A 23539-nucleotide genomic window follows, 5' to 3' on the forward strand; every position below is an offset into this window, starting at 1 on the left:
TTTAGGAAGACAATTTATTACATATTCATTTCATCATATAACTTCATTCTCCTACATTTTAAGATGTACAACAAAAATAAAACAAATTTTCCTTCCACTTTTATTCTGGAGTAGAAAGTTTAAAACTTGTTTGCTTTCCATATAATGGAAAACTGTGGTGAATTCTCAAGTTTTTTGGTGAAACAAACCTGTCTGGACAGACCTTGCACTGGTTTGTGGCTGAAGAGACATCAGGAAGCACTTCAGTGCTACTTATTTGGTAAAGAAGAGTCCAATTCTCTTTCTTTCAGGGCCACTGCTTATCTTCAAATGCTTTCAAAAAATCTCTAGGATTGCTCTGCCTGATCCTTGGCAGACAGAACCAGCTCTGAAAGAGCTGAAAAGCTTTTTATGCTGCTTGTTTCCAGTCCCATCTTTTGTATCTAGAAAGAGACAGAAGAAACATTAATCAGAAGCTCATTAATTATTCCACTTGAAGCATTTAGCAAAGCACACACTTGGTCCTGCATCCAGGTGTGGCAAAACCCCAAAACTGCATCTAGTGCACACTATAAAAAAAATAATTTGTATCCAAATCCAAGTTTTTCCAGTCAATGCACTTTCTTGCAGGAAAATATTTCACCATCTTCCAGGCAACTTGTAACCAAAGCCAGTTGGAGGTTTCCCAGTGAAAGAGTCCAAAAAAGAAGAGAAACTTGGCTGTTAACTTTGTTTTAAATGCATCCATTTCAATTGAAACTTGTTTCAAACCCCAAACGAGGTTTCTGGGCAAAACTTTAAAGATAAACATGAGAACATCCAAGAACAGCCAAGAGCATGATGGTAAAAGCATTTCAATAGGCTGCAGGAGCCAATGCTTCCAGCCTTGGATTTCCTGAGGCATGAAAACAACTCTGCAAATAGAGGGGTTGCTATTGAGTTGTTGCTTACCCAGGAAATCCCTGACAATTAGAAAAATATCATCATGAGAAAATGAAGAGTGCACTGAAAAAAAAAAATAAATAATCTGGATCTAAAGAAAACCCATAATGAAATTATTCTGAAAAGGGGTTTGCTGCTGCAACTCTCTCTGATGTTTGCAGGTGCCACAACAGCTCCCAAATGATTCTGAGTAATCTCTACCTGTTCAGCTCCAGTTCACATGGTGGTGATGTTGGTGCAGGAAACTGGAATTCAAGAACAAAAGCCCAACCCCAGCCCAAAATTGCCAAGTAGCAGTTCTTGGTAGTAAGATTTCCATATTTTCACCCAAATTTTCTTCCTTCCAACATGAGAAAAGCATCTGCTGACATCCAGGCAGACTTTATCTGCCTCTTACAGCACCTGCTCACAAACCAGAGTGACAACTGCCTGGCAACTAATGAGACAGACTTGAACTTGCAGGTTTATTTCTATATATGTCATTTTCAGAATGAAATGAGTACAAACCAGTGTGCTCATACAGCTGGGTGTAGCTACATGACACATTTCCTGGAATATCTCCTTCTTTTATTGATTTTGTTATTTAAGGTTTCATGTTTGGCACTGGAAGATGAGTAAGTAAGGTGAGTAAGGCAGCACAATAAACATGGGGAACAGAGCTTATCTAGGCACTAAGTCAAGGCTGGAAATATCCAGAGAGAAGAAAAACAAAAGCAGGACTATAAAGATGTTTCCTTGAGAGCAAAGGAAGGTCCCTGTCCTCTGATCTGTCCACTCAGTGTTTATTTGTGCATTGAAGTACTTGATTTTTGAATAATAGGAACTACAAGCTTTGGATTTGTCCAAGAAAGGAGAGGAAAGCATCAATGCTCAAATGGTATCTCCAGCCACCAAGATCAAGTCCCCTCCACCATCAAGATGTGAAAAAAACCAAAGCAAAAACTCCCCAAAAACCCTAAACCAACCAAACAACCAAACCAAAACCACTCCAAACCCTTCCAGACAAAAAAAACTAAGTCAAGCTTCTCCTTCCTCCTCTATCTCACCCCTTTCAAAACCACCAGGAGTAGCAAACAAACCTGTTACTCATAACTTACTTGTTCTCCAAAATATTCCACATCCAAAGCCAACTGCAGTCGGATTTTGTTATCATCACTCATGCCCCCATTTGTACCAACAGGGTTGGAAGTTGCAGTTTTTCTGGCTTGCTTCAATCTTTTTAGGCTCTCTTCCATTTTCTTGACAGAACTTAACACATCAGATACAGTTTCATAATACCTGAATTAAAGAAGATCAGTGAGAAAGAAAAAAAAATGACACTTTTACTGAAAAGCCTACTTTGTACACAGCAGGAGATCACTGGCCCTAAGGAAAATTCTGGATGGTGCTGGGAGGAGTGGTTTTCATGGCTAGGAAGCTACTTATTTTTCCATCAATATCAATTAATCAGTATTTTCATCATTAATTCTAGTGGCTTGAATCAGCCTCTGTTTGCAACCAACAGAGCTCTAAGTGAAATTCCTTTTACAAACAGCCTGAGACACTGAAAAAATTGCCAAGTCAGAAATAATGTAGGTGGAATAAAGCAGCACTTGCCACATACCAGGGTCCAGACTGAAGAAAGGATAGAATCAAACAAGTTAAATTAATCATCTAATTAAAAAAACTTCAAAAAGCCTCATGGATTGAAATCCCACACCTAAATGGGAAGGGCATAATACCATATAAATCAATAACACATGGCCAGGACAGCAAATTGTTGAGAATAGCTAAGAGCTAAAACAACCCAAAGGTGATTTGCTTTTTTTAAACCATCAAAAAGTTGGATAATCATTACATTTAAAGAGTCAAAGGAATAGAACACAAGTTTTTTTGAAAGCTGGACCACTGTTCAGTGAAAATAACAGGAGGTTAAGATCTTACACCAATTCTAAGACAAAATGCAAGTTTTTAATTGACTGTTGCATTACTAGAGCTAAATAAATTCTCAAATGCCATGGTTTGCACAGACTGGAGCAGAGGGAAGGCCTCTGGGTTCCCTGCCCTGCTTTTTATCTGTAGAATACAGAGTAACTCTGAAGAAGTAAACCCTGCCAAAAGAGGGATATATTCTTCTTGTGTTGTGTTAATTCATAATGTTTTGGTTTTTTTTTCAATGGACACTGGGATTTTTACCCCAAGAATGTTCTGTGTGGTTCTCTTACTTCTGTGAGCTTTCAGAGAGGGCACCTTCCAACCATTCCTGAATCATGGGCTGCTTCAGTCTATCTTTGTACTCATTCTGCAGTCTGTAGAAGGGTTTCAGAGCACTCTCAACATAAGGGGAAGCTTTAGTTGGCACCTCCTGGTAGGAGACAGAGAAACAAGGTGGGGGGGAAAAGAAGCAGTAATTAAAACACTCAATTCTAGCACATATAAAATGCTAAGCTTGTACTGAGCAAAAAGATTTATACTCCATTCATGACATATCAATGCAGAGCAAAAATACAAAATCATTCAGCAGTGTTATACAGTGTGATTTAATATAGAACAAGGCTCAAAATAATCAAAGTTTTTTGAGAGATGCCACTCCTACTATCAGGGCAGGATCCTGCACACACTTTCTGCTCATTCTGCTTTCAGAGACACCTAAGAAGAATCAGTGTCCACAAAGCCTGCTAAATCTCTGTTAAAATACCTGCTATTTTCTACCATATTTAATTAAACTGAAGGCTTTGCTCCATCAGTATATTTTCCAGAAGAATGCTCTTGGGATAACCAGCATCCCCCCCTCACTATCTTCTTGTGGTTGCAGAATGCTTTTACCTCTCCAGAGACAATCCACAGACAGCTTGGGTGGAAAAGCATTGGAAGAGCAACAAAACTTCCTCAGGGTACACAGAATCCCTGACACCTGAAATACTTCATTGCCCTTTTAAGAGTTCCAAATCTTAGAAGCTGGCCAAGCAAAAAGTGTCTCTGCACATCCAGTTCCTGTCTTCATGCCTAATTCTGAATTCTGCTGAAAATTCAATGTATTAAGACACAGTAAAAACACGACTGTAATACTGCACCTTCTCTACCAGGTTGTTTCACTCCTCTTTATCAGCTCAGGCTTCACACCACATAAAACCAGTCAGACAGGGAGGAGAGGGAGGAGAGGGAGGAGAGGGAGGAGAAAGGGAAGAGAGGGAAGAGAGGGAAGAGAGGGAAGAGAGGGAAGAGAGGGAAGAGAGGGAAGAGAGGGAAGAGAGGGAAGAGAGGGAAGAGAGGGAAGAGAGGGAAGAGAGGGAAGAGAGGGAAGAGAGGGAAGAGAGGGAAGAGAGGGAAGAGAGGGAAGAGAGGGAAGAGAGGGAAGAGAGGGAAGAGAGGGAAGAGAGGGAAGAGAGAGAAGAGAGAAGAGAGAAGAAAGAGGAGAGAGAGGAGAGAGAGGAGAGAGAGGAGAGAGAGGAGAGAGAGGAGAGAGAGGAGAGAGAGGAGAGAGAGGAGAGAGAGGAGAGAGAGGAGAGAGAGGAGAGAGAGGAGAGAGAGGAGAGAGAGGAGAGAGAGGAGAGAGAGGAGAGAGAGGAGAGAGAGGAGAGAGAGGAGAGAGAGGAGAGAGAGGAGAGAGAGGAGAGAGAGGAGAGAGAAGAGAGAGAAGAGAGAGAAGAGAGAGAAGAGAGAGAAGAGAGAGAAGAGAGAGAAGAGAGAGAAGAGAGAGAAGAGAGAGAAGAGAGAGAAGAGAGAAAAGAGAGAAAAGAGAGAAAAGAGAGAAAAGAAGAGAAAAGAGAGAAAAGAGCTTAATCTAGCAACCCAACTAAACAAAAGGTGGGCAGGTCCCATGGCTTTGTTTTGGCACCTACTTAAACATCCCAGATTCTGCTTTCAGACAACTGATCCAAGCAGTTTGGGTTTGTTGGGTTTTTCACCCTCCTTGGACTTAGCCACTTTGTTCTACTCTTCTCTAAGTAAAAGCATTCTGTGCTAAAGACAGAATAATCTTCTTATTAAATAGATTAATTTTTAGCCCTGAGGTTGTTTCTCCTTTTAAAATACAATTTCTGATTAAGCAGGTCCTTAAAACTAAGATTGTGAGAAACCCTAATAATAACTGAAGTAACAGATTACTCCCTTAGGAAGAATTTCCTCCCCAGCTCATCCAAACCCAAATTAATACAAACAAAACTGAAAAACAAACTGTACAGCTCTTCATTCTTCCTTCCAGCACTGCTGGGGGCAGCAGAGTTTCTCCTGTGATAGCCAGGGATGTGGCTTTGATTTTGATAAGCCAAGGCAACTGTGTCATGTCCAGAAATCCCCCTCCCTTCCCAACCCAAACCACCCCACAAACAATGGGGTTTGCCCACTCCAGTCTGTGTCTGTGTTCAAATTAGGCAAGGATGCAGTAGCATTACTGAAATTAATTTCTGTTGCCTGAATGCTGCCAACACAAGTCTGCAGACTGCTAAAGGCAAACCACAGGAGCAGAACAAGCCAAAACCAGCCAATCATCCTCTTGGTACCATGTTTCACCATTACTTTTTATTAGTTTCTTGACAAATTACTCTCTTCAGCCACTCTCATCTTGTTCCTTCTAGACAAAATAATTCCCTACATAAATCCAAGCAGCTAACTCACCAAGAGGAAGCTTCTTGGCACAGCAAGAAGTGTCATTCCCCCAAAAGACTCAGCTGAGCTTCATCTTAGGGTTTATGGCCTGAAGAACTCATGGATGTACCACTGCCTGGGTAAAATTCTTAGCAGAATTTTATTTTTTCACCTGCAACCCAGCACTGACCTTATTGGTTCTCCTGTATAATCTTGGAACTTCCAGTGCACTCTTCAGGTAAGTGAAGGAGGACTCACTGAGCTCCTGGATAATCCTGTTATTCAAGGTAGGCATGCAGGCTGATAAAGAAGTCTTGGAGTCTTCCAAGGCTCCTATTGAAGTTAAAAAGCTGGAGTTTAAACTGAGATACCCTGCCCAATCACAACCTAAATTATGTGCATGCTCCCTCATCATTCCAATCTCACTTCCTGTCCTAAATGGCTTCTGGTGTCAAGCACAGGGTGCTTGCTGAATAAATCCACACCATAAAAACACCACAAAAACCATAAAAACTTAAAAAATCATCTCCTGTAGCATCACCCAGACCTCAAGCAGAAAGGACAGGTAGAGGGAAGGAAAGAAAAAAATAGGAAAAAGCAATATTGTCCAGGTTCACTTTTTTTTTTTTCAGTATTACCAGTCCAGAAAGGGGCTTGAATCATATTTTTCATTTTAAGTAATGAAACTGTGTGTAAAAGCTGATTTTGTTTGGTTGGCAGAGGGGGAAAGGGACTGAATTCTGCCTCTCAGTTTTACCTGCAATACAAGCTATATTCTTGAAGCCAATCAGTTCAAGTTTTGGTTTAACCATCTCTAAGATTTCAGGAATCTGTAGGAAAAAACCCAAAAGAGATATTGCCATGTTATAAATGTATTTCAATTATTTTTTCTACATTCTGTAAGCTTCCTGTGCATCAGAAGACACCTTCAAGCTTTTCTGTATTTTTACTGCATTTATTGGAAAACAGCACTAAAAGAATACAAAATTCACAGGAATGAAAAAGCCTTTGTACTAAATCCCCTACCCTACTACTGCCCTCAGAAGAGATAATTCAGTATTAACAAAATATTATCAGCCCAGATGCAACTTAAAACTGCATAAATTACAGAAATTTCAGTCTTATTGACCAAAAATACACAGAAGTCATCCATACTGGAAGAAATACAAGATCAATCCATCTCTTTTCAAGAATCTGGATCATTAATCAAGTATTTTTTCAACCTCAAAGACTAAAACCAATAAACATTTAAAAGAGAACATTACTATTAAAGCTGGATATTGCACCACACTCCAAGCTGCAACAGATTTTGCTAGCAGAGGTAAAACTCTGGCAAGTGATGCTTTGCACCAAAAATGAGGAGAAACATGTTATTTTAGAGGTTAATCCAGCAGCTACTGATAAAAACAGTTTAAACCTGAAGAGGTTTCTCTGTAGTCTGCCATTCCAAATCAGCACAGAGCAGACTATTTACTCCAGGTGACATTTTCTGTACCAGACTACTCCATTTAAGATAAAAAAAATAGCTTTATATTATTTTATTTTGAACAACTGAATGTCCTTAACAAGAATGCAAACAATATTGTGCACAAATCCAATGAGGACCTTTTTATAAGTCAAGTCCCAAGCACAAACCTGATCCTGGAGTTTGTCCAGATCTGCAGCAACAAACACCAGCTGGGTGCTGGATACAGAAGGCAGTGGCTGACTTTCTGGAGAGGACCCATTCCCTTGCTCCTCACCAGGGTTGAGGTTTCCAGAAGATTCCTTTTTACTACCAGGCACAGATTTTTTGCTTTCCTTCATATTCTCACTGGAAATGGGCCTTACAGAAACCTGAAACAGCAAACTGAGATGTAAACCCTAGCAAAAGGTGGAGAAACAGAGGGAGTTCTCAGCATTAGGTATTAGCATTCCTAAATGAAATTTAAAACACCTCCTCAAGCCCTCTGCTGCTTCACTCAACTCCCCTGTTTCCACTCTGGTATTTAGCAGGACTTTTCATGACCCAGTTTAGCTGAGAGGTGAAGAAAAGGTTAAAGGGAGACCTTACTTCTGTCTTCAGCTACTTAAGGGGCACCTACACAGAAGATACAATCAGTTTTCTCCTTGAAGGACACTGATAGACTAAGAGGCAATGGACCTGGACTGTTCCAAGGGAAATTCTGGTCACTTATGAGGAACAAGTGGTCAGTTGCTGGACCAAGGTTCCCAGAGAAGCATGAAATCCCTTGGAGAAATTAAAAATTCAACTTGAAAAGACTCTGCACAACCTTTTCTAAGCTGGCTCTGTTTTCAGCAGGTATTTGGACCAGGATGACCTCCAGAAGTCCCTTTAAATCCTAATTATTCTGTCATGCAAGAACCAGGGGGAAATTTGTATGACTTGGAGCAGGGAGCAGAGGAGCAAAGCACAACCTCTCATGCTCAGAAGCAGGGAATCACTGATGCTGAGTCAGCTGCCCATGAAACTCCCAATTTTACAGCCCTGATGCTGAGCAACTGATCTGGATTAACTCACACCTCCTTTTTAATGTTTGTTTATGGGGGGTTTTTTTGTTTGTTTGTTTCTGTTTGGGTTTTTTCAGGGTTATTTTCACCTGGCTCAGTTTCCCAACCACATTCACTACATCATTAAGTAAACATTCAAAAAGAACAAAGCCAGAAGATTGTGACTTGGTTCAGTGGCAGCTGCTGCCTTAAACATAGGTGGAAACAGAGCCCTGGCAAGCATCAGCCAGGAACACCACAGCAGCACTAGTGTGTTAATAATATTTTAATATTATAATTAAATAATATAATTAATAATATTTTGCAGTTAATAATATTTTGCAGCGACACTTTTTAGGAAACAAATTCATTCCTGCTAAATTCAGGGGAAAAAAGCACTTAAAAAGAGGTCACACACAAAGTTTCAAAAGGTCTCTAAGTGATGGCCATAGCCAGTCACCAAAATCAGAAGAATTCTGGTCTCTCACCTCCCTGATGAACACAGAGTAACGTGCCAAGATCTGCAGGCTGAGTTTCCACAAACGGTGAGCTAATAAAGGTAAAAACATCTGATCTGACCAACACTTCAGAAGACTCATCCAGACCATGTGAGTGGCCAAAAGACAGTATGAGCTGCCAGCTAAAAATAAGGAGACAGAGGCATTTTAAAAAGATGTAACATCACTGCTAGTGCATTAACTGAGATTAAAAAAAAAATAAATGAAAAAAACCCCACCCTAAATCTTTGAAAAAGATGCAAGAGAGGATTTATGAAGCATTGCCTGAAAAAAACCTTTAAAATATTAGCTCTTCACAGAATTATTGAGCTGGAAAAGACCTCTGAGATGATCAAGTCCAGCCTATAACCTAACACTGCCACATGGCACTAAGTGCCACATCAACCTTTCCTCTTCACTGCTTTATATTTCAAATTCCACTCAGTTTTGCCAGAGCTGTGCAGACAAAAGCAACAAAGGAGAATTCACCTGCAACAAAGGCACAGCTTGGCCAAAGAGTCCACTTCAGGAGATAATATTTGCAGTACAATTTTTGGTTGTCCTGTGAAGAAGTCATTTTAGCCATGTTTGCCATCCATAACTGTAATATTCCCTTAGCACTAAGCTGCTGCTCCTCTCCCAGTCAGATTGCAGGAGGTATCTGCCAGAAGTGGATTTTGAAACAGAGTAGGAAAATCCATATTTAAACCAAATACTTTTAAAGCAGCTCATGCACTAACATTCTGTGGCATCCATTTTGAGAGCTCAAAAACTTTTCTGCAAGATACCCTGAAGTGGGAGGATTTATATTTTGTCTCCATTGGGATTTTTTTCTCCTTGTCATCTTCAGAGAGTATATATGTTCATATACACACAGAGACACAGATATTTATTTTGCTCTTAGCTGCCTTCTTCCTAAGTATTTACTTATGCAAACTGAAGGGTTGATTTTTATTTTTTTTTTCTGGTTACAAATACACCAGGTTTTCCCTTCCACTCCAACCCTTCCTGTGCACACCTCCTCATTTACTCAGAAATCAATGTATGTTTTTGGAGCAGACACCAACACCACAGCAAGTCTAAATGCTGCCAAAACACAGCTGGTTTTGCCTTTACATCACACTAAAAAAATTCAGAAAAAGATGCCCTGATAACCCAGCATAGCCTCTCAGCTGTCACTCAGAGGATGCAAGATGCCAGTTTAGTTCCTTCTTGCTCTGATGAGACAGTTCCACAAATATATCAATAGTTGCTGCCAAAGGGAATATTTTTAGCAAGTAAAGTGCTGACTGAACAGTTCTGATTTTGTTTTCTCTATAAAAATGTATTCTATTGGTTTAACCAGCCCATCAGAAAGCAGGAAAGCCCAAGTGAACCCAGGGGGTGCATGTTACTAATCACTCACTAGAGAGACAGAAACCACTGCTATTTGCACCACTTAACAACAGAGAAATTATTTTTTGCAATAAAAGTTTACCTGGTGCTTCCTCTAATGTATCTGAAAGTGCTTCCTCTAAGGCCCCTGCTATTTCTCTGAATCTGAGAGAGAGAAAAGTTCTGGTTATTACAACTCAAGAACTGCTTAAATTGATGCCTCAACATTTTTTCAGTGTTTGTTTCATTCTGTAGATTTTAAACATGGGGTTATTCTTGCCCCAAAATAAATCAGGATATAAAGCAGACCAACATTCAAACACTTGAAAGGAACTTTTGCCATTTTACAGGCAGATATATACTTACCTGCCTATATCCTATACTTTGGGAAATTATTAAAGTCCTGGTTGCAAACATTATCAACATTGTCAGCCCCTCAGCTCTTTTAAGGACTGAAGTTTTTTGGTTTGTTACTGTTTTTTAAACTAAAAGTGAACACATCCTCATATATTTGCTTTAGCTGACCTTCAGATATTTCACCTGACACTGGAGCTGCAGCTTTCTGCATGTTTGCTAATGAACAGTGCCATAAGGTCCTGCAAACAACCCTGTACCTAATAAAAATCAATAGTTCCTCAGAGAATTCCTTGACCCCCTTTTTAAAAAATTCACCCTTGAAAAAAAGTTAAAAAAGAAAAAATCCCACCCCCTTAATTTTATATATAACAGCAAAATTAATACTTAGCCTCTCCTATTTTTCCACATTTAATGCATATTAGATAAACTACATAGCATTTCCCTCACCTAAAAATTGTCAAAATTCCAGAATATTCTTCTTTAACTGTGTTTTCTCTCTAAATGATGAAACAAAGCTGTCATTTTAAGGTCCCCTACAGAAGGCTTTGCTGTCATTGGTTTTCCCTTTCTTACTTGGATGTGCAACACATTAACTCTGTGAGACTTTCAATCAAACTTCCTAATTATGCACCTGTAGGACCCCTCTTAGAGCCTCTTCCTTGTCATTTCAAGATCAGAACAGGAGCCCACTTAGCTTTTGCTTGTTCAGACTCCATGCAACTAAACATATTTTAGAAATATTGGTGAAATGGCTTCAAACTCTTATTCCTGCCACAGAACCATGGAATGGTTTGGGTTGGAAGGGACCTTACAGATTATCCAGCTCCAACCCCTCTGCCATGGGCAGGAATACCTCCTACTATATCAGGTTGCTCAAGGCCCCAGGACTGCCCCACAGCAACATCTTTTAAGTCTTAGGGTGAAAAGGAGTGAAGAATGGATTTAGGTTTTTAATAGGGATGTAATTTTTGCTGAATGTTTCTTATGTAGGAAAAGAATTTTCCCAGTGTGGGGTTCAACTACAGTTCCAATGTCACAGGAAAGAGTTACTGGGGCTGTTTGTGCCAGCTCTGGTACAGAAGAAATGTCTGCACATCCATCTGTTCCTCAAAGGATCATTTGTAAAGGTTTTAGTGAGGCCTGATTGTTCTGGGCAATTTGTGTAATTGGAAAAGATAAAACCCAGCAAACTTAACTACAAATGCCTCAGTGTGAGATAAAGCTTCAATAAAAACCCTGTATGACTTCAGGGTATTAACATACAGAGATTCCCCAATATAGAAGGAAAATGCTGCATTATTTTCACAGTTGCACACTAAGGAATCCATGGGCACTTCCAAAAGTTGTTCCAATATGTAGGAATAATATGGTGAAGCTGCAGTTAGCCAACCACTTATCAAAACAGTGCACTATGGCATTTACTGTAATCTTGGATTAAAGGAAAATTATTTTTTTAAAGCTTTTTATGTCAGAGCTCAAAATACTTAATGGGAAGGAACATTTTTGAGCAGAAAGAAAAAGCTGAAGCTTCTTTTCCATTTTATGAGCACCAGTATCAAAATTTTATCTAGTGGTCCTTTAGGAGAAAAGTTGCACTTTGAAAGGAAAGGGGCAGATTCACAGACTTATTAATGTTAAAACATCTGTTAAAAGGTTTGTAATGGCTACATTTCCACCAACACTTAGGCTGTGAACTCAGCACTGCTACTGTAGCCACTTCTAACCAACAATTTTTAAAGCTAAAGCTTCTGTTTTGCTCCTTTCATTAAAATTCCACCATTAATAGATCTAAAATAGGGCTTTCTTGTGTCTCCTCTAGCTGCAGGATCTGCAAGAGGTAATAATACTCCAGCCACAGCAGACCTGCTGGAAAAGTAAGCTAAAATTTCCTATTTAGCTCCTCAGGAAAGAGGAAGAGTTGAGCCATCTTTGGGAAATTACTGCTACAAGATCCAGCTTATCAGAAAAAAAGGATGTCAGAAATATGGCTACACCTGGAAAAGATACAAGTTCTCAAGTGCCTTAGAACTCTATTTCTAAGAAGAAAGATTTCTTCCCTCATAGTATTCCTCTGGAGATGCAGAAATAGCATCTTCAACATACAGCTCAGCTCCAGAGATGTTGGAGAAAAAGAATTTGAAACAAGATTTCAAGTCTCATCTGTTCTTCAAAGTTTGATGAGTAGCAGATCCAACTCAGTGTAACAACACAGTGCATGGTCAGGAGTAGCTGGCTGTGAGTTTGCTACAGTGTTGAAGGAAATAAAACAGTTTCTCAATTTAATAATTAAATTCTTGGTTTGACTTCCAGCATTATTCATCAAGTGGTGCATCATCCTGGGGTGCATTAGAAAGGGTGTGGTTAGTAGGTCAAGAGAGGTTCTCCTCCCCCTCTATTCTGCATTGGTGAGGCCACACCTGGAGTATTGTGTCCAGTTCTGGGCCCCTCAGTTCAAGAAGGACAGGGAAGTGCTTGAAAGAGTCCAGCACAGAGCTACTGAGATGATTAAGGGAGTGGAACATCTCCCTTATGAGGAAAGGCTGAGGGAGCTGGGTCTCTTTAGTTTGGAGAAAAGGAGACTGAGGGGTGACCTCATCAATGTTTTCAAATATGTAAGGGGTGAGTGTCAGGGAGATGGAATTAGGCTTTTCTCAGTGGTGACCAGTGATAGGACAAGGGGTAATGGGTGTAAATTGGAGCATAGGAGGTTCAAGTTGAATATCAGAAAAAATTTTTTTACTGTAAGGGTGACAGAGCCCTGGAACAGGCTGCCCAGGGGGGTTGTGGAGTCTCCTTCACTGGAGACATTCAAAACCCACCTGGACACGTTCCTAGGGGATGTACTCTAGGGGGCCCTGCTCTGGCAGGGGGGGTTGGACTAGATGAGCTTTGAGGTCCCTTCCAACCTCTAGGATTCTATGATAAGTGACACTGAACATTGACTGTCTTGCTGTCACTGAACTCTGTTTTTGAAAGAGTGCACAGAAACCATTAATACCAACCTGATTTGAAAATACACAGGCAAATTCCATTTGTTGTTAAAGCTGTGGTAAGAGGGATGAGATCTTAAACGTTTGACACTGGCCTGGGAGCCACACTGCCTTTCAAATTTCCCCACAAAATCCATACTTGTGGTGTACTTCTGCAGGAAAAGGGAGTACTCAGAACAGTCTCAGAAGACAAAGGGATACAACAAGTGATCAGAAACAAAACCCAGAAGTACAAATAACCAAACACACATGAGAATGAAAGCACAGTATTTTTTCTGTTATATAGGACCTGTATCATAATAAGTTCTACAACTGCTTCCCTATAAATAGGTTTTGCAAATATCAAATATGTGCAGAACTTCAAACAATTTCAGATAAACTAACTTGATCCAGTGTATATTTCTAATAAGATGTTGACAAATAGTATTAAGTCAGTTGCAAGCAAGGAGAAGCTATATTAATGCTGAAATGCACTGTGGGCTTACTCTCAATGTCTCTATTAAATCAATGAAATAATAAATTAAATCATATATAAAGTAGAAAGCCAAACACTTAAGTGAAAACCAGGGGCAAACAAACCAGTGCATTAAAATGTTATTTCACACAAAACAGACCCTGCTAACAGAACACAAAGTTTATATAAACCAATTTCATAAATCAATTCAAAATTAAAATGCAGGTAGAGCCAAAGGCTACCTCTCTGAAATTAAAAACAGTTTGGCTTATAAACTGTTGAAAACACATGAGTGACAAGTACTTTATTTTATAAAGAGAGAAAATACTTTCATGTTTCAAACATTACCACACTGCCCCCAAGTATTTTTATTTCTTTGCTAATTTGTGTTTCTAATCACAGCATAACCTACATTACTAAGAGAGTAAATGCTAAAACAAGGATTTTTTTTAACCTTCCCACAGTATATGGCAAGTTGTAAGCCAGGTATTTAGTTAACATGACAGCCCCACCTAACAGAAGTCCCAGTCTTGGGTGAACACTGGAGTTCTCCACTCCTGCCTTCATTTATGCTATAATTCCACAACTAAGAGAAAAAAAATCTACTTTAAAAACAAGTATTAAACCTTAATTCACATGACTAAGTGGCTTCCAGTAACTTCTGCATGAGCTGTCCTGGTAAACTTGAGGGAAGAATTAATTCCAATGAAAATTAAGCCAAGTAAATTGAGATAACCTCCCCTTCTAAGCCATGCAACAACATCAATGCACACAAAAAGGGAAAACAGTTGATTATGACTCATTCAGTTCTTGTGTGTGTCAAAGAAATTCCACATGGAAAAAACCTAAATTAATTACCTCATGAAACACATCTGGGTTCCCAGGGTTGAACAGTGATGGCAATTTCTCTTCTAAACCACGTACAATTTCTGGCCACACTGAGTTCACTAAAAAATCATACCCAGGCACAATGTCTGCCTTTTCACTGAAAAAAAATTGCAATTATTGCATTGTTATATCTCACCAGCAGGCTTGTGTAAGGGGAAGGGATAAGTAAAGAGACACACACTGCAATGCAGACAAAAGCAATGAAGTGTTTTTACACTTATGCTGATTCCCTTAAACCAGCCTTTCTTCCAGGTTTCCCATCCAACCCCCCAGTCTCATCAAATGGAAGTTATTTTTTATAGCTAATTTTATATTATAAAATTTTATCAGTTATCTGGTTTGCAAGTGTGTTCTGGAAAATGAGAACATTTCAGTGGAGAACTCCTGTGCTCTACTTGTGTGCTTCCAGTTCTAGCAGCACCAGATTTGAAGAGGTATTAAATAAGAGTAATGGAAAGAAGTAGAATTTTTCACAATTGTTTCAATCTATATTTCCACACAATATTGGGCTCTGAAGCAAAAGATTATGAAATCAAGATACCTTGATTATGAAATCTTATAAATTGAGAGCAGGAGAGACACAAGCATTTCATTCCAGTTCAGTACACCACAGCACAGAGTTAAATGTTCCATTATTAAGAAAAAAGATTAAAATTTGCTGAGAGATTAAAAGAATTGAAATGTTAGTAAAACTTAGGAGTAATAAAAAGCTCAGCAGTGGATGACTAATTAGAAAAGTAATTCTGCAGTCCCCAAGGGCTACATCTGTAGTTATGCTAATTGCAGCACTCTACTATATTAACCAGACTGCAAACAGATGAATAAATGGATACAATTCAGCAGACCTGAATTATTTAAACTTCAAAACAGGCAATTTAATTGCAAAAGGAATTCAGCACTTTCAGAGAAGACAGTGGAAGCACTATGGAAATCAATTAAACCTGTAGTTCCAGTACATGCAATAAATCAGTAAAACCTCTGGGGATCATCCCCACTTTGCTGATGTACACTTAACAATCCAATAAGTTTTGAAATCACATTTTTAAAGCAGCTTTGCCATGCCCTTCTCTTTGGGTGAAGTGGATTTAAAAAAAATACAAGGTATCTGACACACAGTACTATGAACAGTACTCAATTCTACCACTGAAATACAGGATTCCTCTGGGCTGCAGCACCAAGAAAGTTTGTTCACTGTTTTGTTTTGAAAAACAGAGACGTGAGAATGAAATCAAACTTGACTACAAATCTTCAGGCAAGACCAGAGAAGTTGTTTGTGCATGGAAGCTGATTCTGCAAAGCATTTCAGAAGTGTATGACCCTTGCTGTGACTGAAAGAAACCCCAAGATCCTTACCTTGAGATAGCTCCTCCTGTTACTTCTCTCAAGAGACGGCAGTGATGAGGAACAAACTCCAACAGCCTGTTGTACATAGCCTGAAGGCCATTAGGATGAGACTGAACATACTGTTCCACAATCACCTGCCAGGCAGAGCCCACTGTTAGGTGTCAGAAAAGTGAGTATGAAATACCATGATGCAAGACTCAGCCTGCTCCCTCAAAACTCCTAACTGTACCCCAGGTACTCCCTAAGTCACTCTTTTTTAGATTATAGTTTCTAAGTATAAAATTGCCAGCTGGAATTATTACTTCCTTTAATGCAGCACTCTAGCTGGCAAGACTGGCCACAAGAATGGAAATGAGTTTCTTGTTTTTGAATGTTACCCCCCATGTCTGCTCCCCACACACTGCATGCATCACTGTCCCTGAAGAAGTCTGTGGAGTTAAAATAGGTGAGTGGCAAAAGCTAATCCTGGCAACTGCAGCTATGCTGACATAGAAGAAAAATTGAGCACAGCTGACTGACTTGCTGTTATAGTATTGTGGGAGGTTACTATCTGAACCTTTTTTTGGGGGGGAATTCCATTATCATTAACTCCAACAAAAGGAGAAAATCCTGGTGTAGCTCTTCAGGCCTGAAGAAATAAAATGAACAAGCAGTGTGACATAAAACAAAAAGCTGAGGGACCATTTGATGGGCAGCAGCAAGAGTTGCACAGCCAAGAGAACCAGCAGGAAGAAAAATTCCTTTCCTTAGGAATCCTGATTTTCTCTCACCTCATCTATATAAGGTTTCACAAGCACTTGGCCCACTAAGGCCTCTGCATCTCGTGTTTTGTCGATCGTAGCGTAAGTGCGGAGGCAGTGCCGGATGATGTCGACGTTGGAAGATTGGAGGCCTTCCAAGAGCAGCCCTTCCAGAGACTGCTGCAACATGGATGTTATCCCAGCTATCCTCTGGGAAGGGAAAGCAAACACAGTATTAAAAACCCACAAACAAAACCTGGATGTCATTGCTGAAGAAAATTCTTCCGGAGATGCCTAAATCCGGCTTTCCGATTCCATCTGAAAGGGGCAAAATTTTTGATAAATTTCTAAATGTCTGGACTCAGTGAGCAGGAGAACAAGTTTAATGGTGCTGTTTCACACAGTATTTATTGTGATATGGCTAAAAGGCAATTAGCTGCCTCTGTATGTTGTATGTTCCATGGTAAGTTACCTGAGGTCCCCTCTAAGCTGAAGAAATAGGTCAGTTCCTTGTTCACCTGAACCAGCTGATGTGATAACACAAAAAATGCTTCAGAAGTTACCAGGGATGACAACTGTGACATTTACCCCTTCCTAGCAAAAACTAAAATGGAAGTGTGTTCCCAGCACTTCTTGTCTCGTTACTGCAAACCAAAGACATTGAGTTTCACTGGGAAAAAAAAATAATAATAATTAAAAAAATCATTATATTCCTTCTGGCTTCTGCCAACAGCTGCTTCAGCCAACAAATTCTCCCATTTCCTGATCATTTTTCCTCATCTCTTGCAACATCTCTTCCACTCTGATCCACCTAATTGCTATGCTACCTGCAGGCATACTCATGGCCCAAGATGGTCCCTTAAAACTCTGTATTTAAAGCAAGTTCAGCAATATACATTAATTAAATTGGCAGCTGAGCTGTGATTAAAAGTGATTTTTTTTTTTTTCCTTTGGCCTTTTTCATGCCATATTGTGCCCAATCATCCCCAAATGATCCTTAAAATAGCCACAGTCATGAAAGCTGAGATCTGATGACCCTTAGCAGCAACAGGTAGAGGCCAAAAGACCTGGCAAGCATCATCAAGTAAAAAAATTATAAATATTACCAATTACCCAATTATAAACATTACCCTGTTGCTTGTACTTTGGTTGCTATGTTTGATAAATCAGCAGCCAGGAGTCTTGTAAAGTGCCCAGAGATCAACAGGGTACATATTTTGCATTGCCCACAGACATAAGTGGTAAAAAAAAGGCACTAAGAACTGACACACCAGCTCAAAAGCCATCAAAAATGTCAGCCCTGCCCCATTTCCATCTTCACATTATTCAAGCACCACTCTTCACCTGCTCTCTCTCCACAGTGAATGGATAAAAGGAAAAAAAAAAAGTTAATTCATCTTTGACAGCAGAGGATATCAGGGAGATCAAACTACCACCCCAAACAGCCACACTCAGGCAGCAAATCCCATCAAAAGACAAAAAAATATTCAAGGCAGCCACTCTGAAGCACATTTCATTTATAGTCTGGACTGTACACTGACAAAACCAACATAAATCTCTAAACAAGGCCAAGCAGACAAAAATATCTGTTGTGCTGCCTGCTCTTACTCTAAAGAATTTACCCTAAAATGTTAGCAAAAAAACCATAAATCCCCAGGAGAAGCAATGCTTCTTGTCACCTGATAAAAATGACCTCTTGACATTTTCCCCCATAAATTAATTCGATTAAATTCTGCAGAAACAGGCATTTTTCTAACAATAATATTGGTTTTGCTTGATCCTAGAGGTGTAAAGCTGTACTTACTGGTCTCACTTTGTCCAAAAGGGGCATTCCTTTGCTTTGTACTGCATGAAATTGGAGCTGATTAAATTCTGTGGCAATTCTCTCTAAAACCTGTCCAGTTAAAAGTGGGCTGGAAGAGAGATGATACAAGACAATAACACAGTGAGATCCTTTCAAATCACCTCACTTTCACCTGCAGCAGACAGACAATGCTCTCCCCCCTTTTTTGTAGTTTAATCTAAACAAATTCTGTGAATAAACACTTGGCAGAAGACTGAGGAAATACTAAAAGCCACATGTTCCACCAGACTTACAGTTCTGAAGAGACACACTCTATGTTTGTAAATTCATCCACACCAATACCATAAAATTTAGTCCCATTAATTACAAAAAAACCTGAACATTTACATATTTTTACCTGTTTCCCTCTAATGAGGACAATTCTTTAGTGCCCTGGGAGTGCAGAATCTTCTCAATTTTCTCAACAGACTGAATAACATGAATAAGTCTCAGGACACACATCTGTAATTAAAGAAAGATTTTCCATGTTTGATCCCAGTCCCAATTTACATTACAGAACAACCCTGAAGACATTTTGGATGGTTTTGAGTATTGTTTTGGTTTGTTTTTTAGGCTAAGTTTTGGGGTTTTTTCCTGGTCTTTATTTGTCTCTCCCCATCTTAATGCTCAAGCCATGTCTCAGTTGAAGTATTGCTCATGTAAGTCCATAAAATGCCCCAATGTTTGTCACAGATGTAGAAGAGTAGTTTTTGGTTTTTTACCAAATTAAGCACAAAGACAAATTTTATTTCCTGCCCCTCATATAGAAATTTAACTGCTGTATTTCAATTATATTAATAATAAGCAAGTTTGTGTACTACTAGAAGCAGAAACAGGAGTAACTGTAATTAAAAAAAAAGCCAGCCAAGCCCTGCAGAGATGGTTTTGGGAAATGAAATAGAATAAAACAATGATTTTTGACAAACTTCAGACTGTAAAACAAAGTCTGACAAAGCTTCAGTCAACATTCTGCACAAAATCCTGCAGCATGCATCCAGGCAGCCTAAAACTTTCAAGATTTTATTTTCTTGGGCTTAAAGGCAAAACCAAAGGTTTCATTAATCAGTGCAAAGCAATAATTTGTTTGTTGTACCTTTTTCCTTCTGATATCTTCCTGTTTGGTCATTTGGTCATCTACAGCCTGAATCCCTTCAGTGATGCATGACTTCAGGCTCTGGGAGAGAGAAAAGCAGTATGAGAAGCTGGCTTAGCACCTAAAGCTTTTAAAAAACTTTAATTCCAAAATCTAAAACCAGGAGACAGATTCACAAGAATACAGCACAAGGAAAAGTTAAAATACATCATCTAACTGAGGAAAAAAAAAAAAAAAAAAAAAGGAAAAAAAGAAATAAGACTAAGTAACAGAAAGCATAACTTGCTCTGAAAGTACCACAGGTATCATTATTTCAAACTGGTTTTTTAGTCCCTAACAAGAACAAATCACCTTCCACTCAGAAAGCAGCAATAAAATATGATTTTATGTCTTGAAATGGAAGTGAAATCTGATTTACAAGTAGCATTTTCCCCATTAAATATTTTTATATGCTGGCTGTGATCTTATTTGCTGGTTTAGTATCAAGGCTAAGATAGTTTGAAGGCAGATTTCAGTTTTCTCTTTTCTTCCTTCTGACCCACCTGCCAAGATGAGTAAAAAATGCCCTTCACTAAATACCAAATCACCATGGAAAAGTCAGAATACACCTAACTCCCAGCAGGGTGATCTACAGTTACAGCACAGGGCTGAGTAAAAAAACTCCTTAGTGTTGCATCTGGTTTATTTAGTGCCATCTTTAAGTTATTCAAATAGTAAATCAGCTCAATATTTCACCTTATGCTTGTCTTGTCCATGCAAGAAATTTTAAGATTTAAGAAATTAAGAAATTTAAGAAATCCTTTAAGGAATTTTTAAGGAATTTAAGAAATCCTTTGTCTCTTTGTTAAATGCACCAGAGAAAATGTCAATTTATTGCTGGCAGAACTAATTGAAAACACAATGCCTCTCCTCCAGCTCCAAAAAGTCAGTTTTCCAAGAGAAGTTTATTATAGTAACTCTTAACATTAATAAAAACAATTCTCTACATCATAAATTAGCTGAATTTCACCAAGCTGTGTATAACATTTCTTTTGAGCATACCATAACTTCTTCTCTTAATTGTCCCAAGGGTACTGAAAGTTGATTCAGGGCCTTGTCCATGCCAACCTAAAGAAATTACCATAAAAACAGTTATGATTTTTTTTTTTAATAGGTTCACATGTGAATTACTGACAAATCCTATAATTTTACAGTTGTTTAAAAAGAACTGAGAAATTATTTCTCTCCCTTATGGTCTCCAGTTTTAAGAGCAAAGCACAAATCTGTTGCCTGAAACAGAGGGATAAAGATCTCAAACTGTTTGGCACACACAGACTCAAGAATGATGGAAAACTTTGACCTGTGGGACTTTTTCTTCCAATAAAAATGTGAAATCTCACTCTTTGAACCTAAAAACTGGAACCTGGAGTAGAAGAACTGGATACACAGAGATCAAGGCATTTTAACAGGAAAGTGAGTAAAATTCTCAGTCAAGTAGGTGGGTTTTTTTTTTTTAAGATATAGTGACTACATAAGAGATTCAAGGTTCCTAATGGAATCTCTCAAAATGTTCTTATTTGTAGGCTGGCTTTTCAATTTTAATGTTTTATTTCCTTCAATTCTAGAACTACTAGCAGTTTTTATTTTTGTAAAAGTTTGTTTTGAGTCAAACTTCCTAATGAACTGATTTTTTTAACACAAAAAGCTCATATTTAAAACATTTACTACTGACCAACAGCAGTTCTGCACAGTAGGTATAATCTACAAGAACAGCTTTTCAGGTCCCAGTTTAAGATGTCTTAAATATAATAATGCCAAAAGACAAACCAGAAGCTTTTCCTCTGAAAAATAAGAATCACACAAAAAGATGTGAAGCCTGAACTGCACAGTCCAGGTTAATAAAACTTACCAGATTTGTTGAGAGATTCACAAAATCTGCATAGTCCTTATTTATGAGTTCTACCATGGCAGTTTTCAGGAGTTTGTAATAGAGCTCCAGATCTTCCCTGAGCTCTTCCAACTGCACACGTTTCCTGCAGTCTGATACAAAGTGATCAACATCAAAATCCGGCTGCAAAGGAAAACAGGAAAGAGGTAAGGGTGTAGCTAAAAAGTTCAAAGCAAAACAAACACCCCCTGCCACCTCCAGAGTGAAATATTCCATTTGTTACTGAGCTGACAAACTGAAGCACCAGGGAGATTAAAAAGGCTGCTTAAGAGAGTGGTTTTTAGTATTCCCAAGTCTTGGGTTTTAATCTCAGAAAAGCATCATGTTGTGGGTCAGAGCACTGAACCAGCAGCTCTCCCAAACACAAGGTTGTAGATTCTCTGCACACACTTAAAAAACCCAAACAGAAGTTGAAATACAGAATGAAGCTGCTACAGTATGAAGTGTGACCTTATTCAAGCTCTCTAATCACTGAGGCCTGAATGTTGGATATCAATCCATCTGCACCTTGGCTTAAAGCAGGCAGGGGGGGATGACCTGGAGGAAGCAGGGCTGGGGGCTGCTCCAAGAGGGTGAGCTGCAGTCCCAGCCCCAGCCCCTCAGATCACCCCCCAACACTTCACAGAATCCCAGAATCATTTGGGTGGAAAGGAGCTCTGGGATCATCAGCTCCAACCCTTGATCCACTCCCCCCATGGTTCCCAGCCCATGGCATTCAGTGCCACATCCAGGCTCTTTTCCAGGGATGGAGAATCCACCCCCTCCCTGGGCAGCCCATTCCTATGCCTGATCACCCTCTATGTGAAGAATTTTTTCCTAATATCCAACCTAACCCTCCTCTGGCAGAGCTTAAGTCCATGCCCTCTTGGGTTGGAAGGGACCTTCAAGCTCATCCAGGTCCAACCCCTGCATGGGCAGGGACACCTCCCACAGCCCAGGTTGCTCCAAGCCCCATCCAGCCTGGCCTTAAAAACTTCCAGGGATGGATGGGGCTTCCACCACCTCTCTGGGCAACCTGTGCCAGGGTCTCACCACCCTCATGGGGAAGAACTTCTTCCTCACATCCAACCTCAATCTCCCCTCCTCCAGCTGGAATCCATTCCCCCATCAGTCCTGTCAGAATCCCAGAATCATTTGGGTCGGAAAGGAGCTCTGGGATCACCAACTCCAACCCTTGATCCACTCCCCCCGTGGTTCCCAGCCCATGGCACTGAGTGCCACATTCAGTCTCTTCTTAAAAACCTCCAGGGATGGAGAATCCACCCCCTCCCTGGGCACCCATTCCAATGCCTCATCACACTCTATGTGAAGAATTTTTTCCTAATATCCAATCTAACCCTCCCCTGGCAGAGCTTAAGCCCATCTCTTGTCCTACTGATATCTGCCTGGGAGCAGAGCCCGGCCCCTCCCGGCTCCAACCTCCTTTCAGGGAATTGTAGAGAGTGATGAGGTCTCCCCTGAGCCTCCTCTTCTCCAGCCTCAACACCCCCAGCTCCCTCAGCCCTTCCTCACAGCACTTGTGCTGGATCCCTTCCCAGCCTCCTTGCTCTTCTCCGGACCTGCTCCAACACTTCACAGCCTCCATCCTCGGCAGCTCCTGCCCCTCAGCCTCCAGCTCAGCCTCTCCCTGCCCGGAGCCCACCTCGATCCCCCTCTCAGGGACACGTCCCGTATTTCTCCAGGGGCTTCAACCCAGCGGAAAACCCGAAAGATCCCGACCCGAGAGGTTCGGGATTCCTCCCCCCCCCCCTCCCTTCCCCTCTCCTCACAGCCCCCAGGGCCCACACCGCCCATCCGCAGCTCCCCCCCCACCTTCATGAACTCATCCTTATCAAAGCAGAGGTTCTCAGGGCCCCGCGGCAGGCTCATCTTTTTCGCATCCATGACCAGTCCCAGCCCGGTTCGGTTCGGCCCAAAGTTCCGGCAGAACCGACGGCACCAACACCCCCTCCTCCCTCCCCTCACCCCCAGCCGCCAGCGCGGCACCAGCGAGCAGGCCAGAGAGGAGCAGCGGCCGCCGGGGCTGGCGACAGCGCCCCCTAGCGGGCTCCAAGT

At 40.3% G+C, this 23539-nt stretch overlaps 1 protein-coding gene across 2 annotated transcripts; it reads right to left on the reverse strand.

Moving 5' to 3' along the window:
• Nucleotides 1-23465, reverse strand: COG2 (component of oligomeric golgi complex 2). 2 transcript variants are annotated; one of them, XM_071738923.1, is made up of 18 exons: nt 23297-23465; nt 21446-21607; nt 20599-20664; nt 19558-19638; nt 18823-18926; nt 18426-18534; nt 16652-16831; nt 15891-16015; nt 14508-14634; nt 13208-13347; nt 9952-10013; nt 8466-8617; nt 7123-7323; nt 6245-6317; nt 5678-5820; nt 3126-3265; nt 2019-2199; nt 1-422 (listed from the first exon to the last, which is right to left on the reverse strand). In XM_071738923.1, exons 1-18 carry the CDS (start codon nt 23366-23368, stop codon nt 327-329), a joined length of 2214 nt encoding a protein of 737 aa, XP_071595024.1. In that variant the 5' UTR covers nt 23369-23465; the 3' UTR covers nt 1-326. The 2 variants fall into 2 exon arrangements, with proteins under 2 accessions (XP_071595024.1, XP_071595025.1); XM_071738924.1 differs by lacking the exon at nt 20599-20664 and having other exon boundaries at nt 23297-23439.
• Between the last annotated feature and the right edge of the window lie 74 nt (nt 23466-23539).

Source organism: Heliangelus exortis, chromosome 3 (genome assembly GCF_036169615.1).
Source record: "Heliangelus exortis chromosome 3, bHelExo1.hap1, whole genome shotgun sequence".
Classification (NCBI taxonomy): Eukaryota; Metazoa; Chordata; class Aves; order Apodiformes; family Trochilidae; genus Heliangelus; species Heliangelus exortis.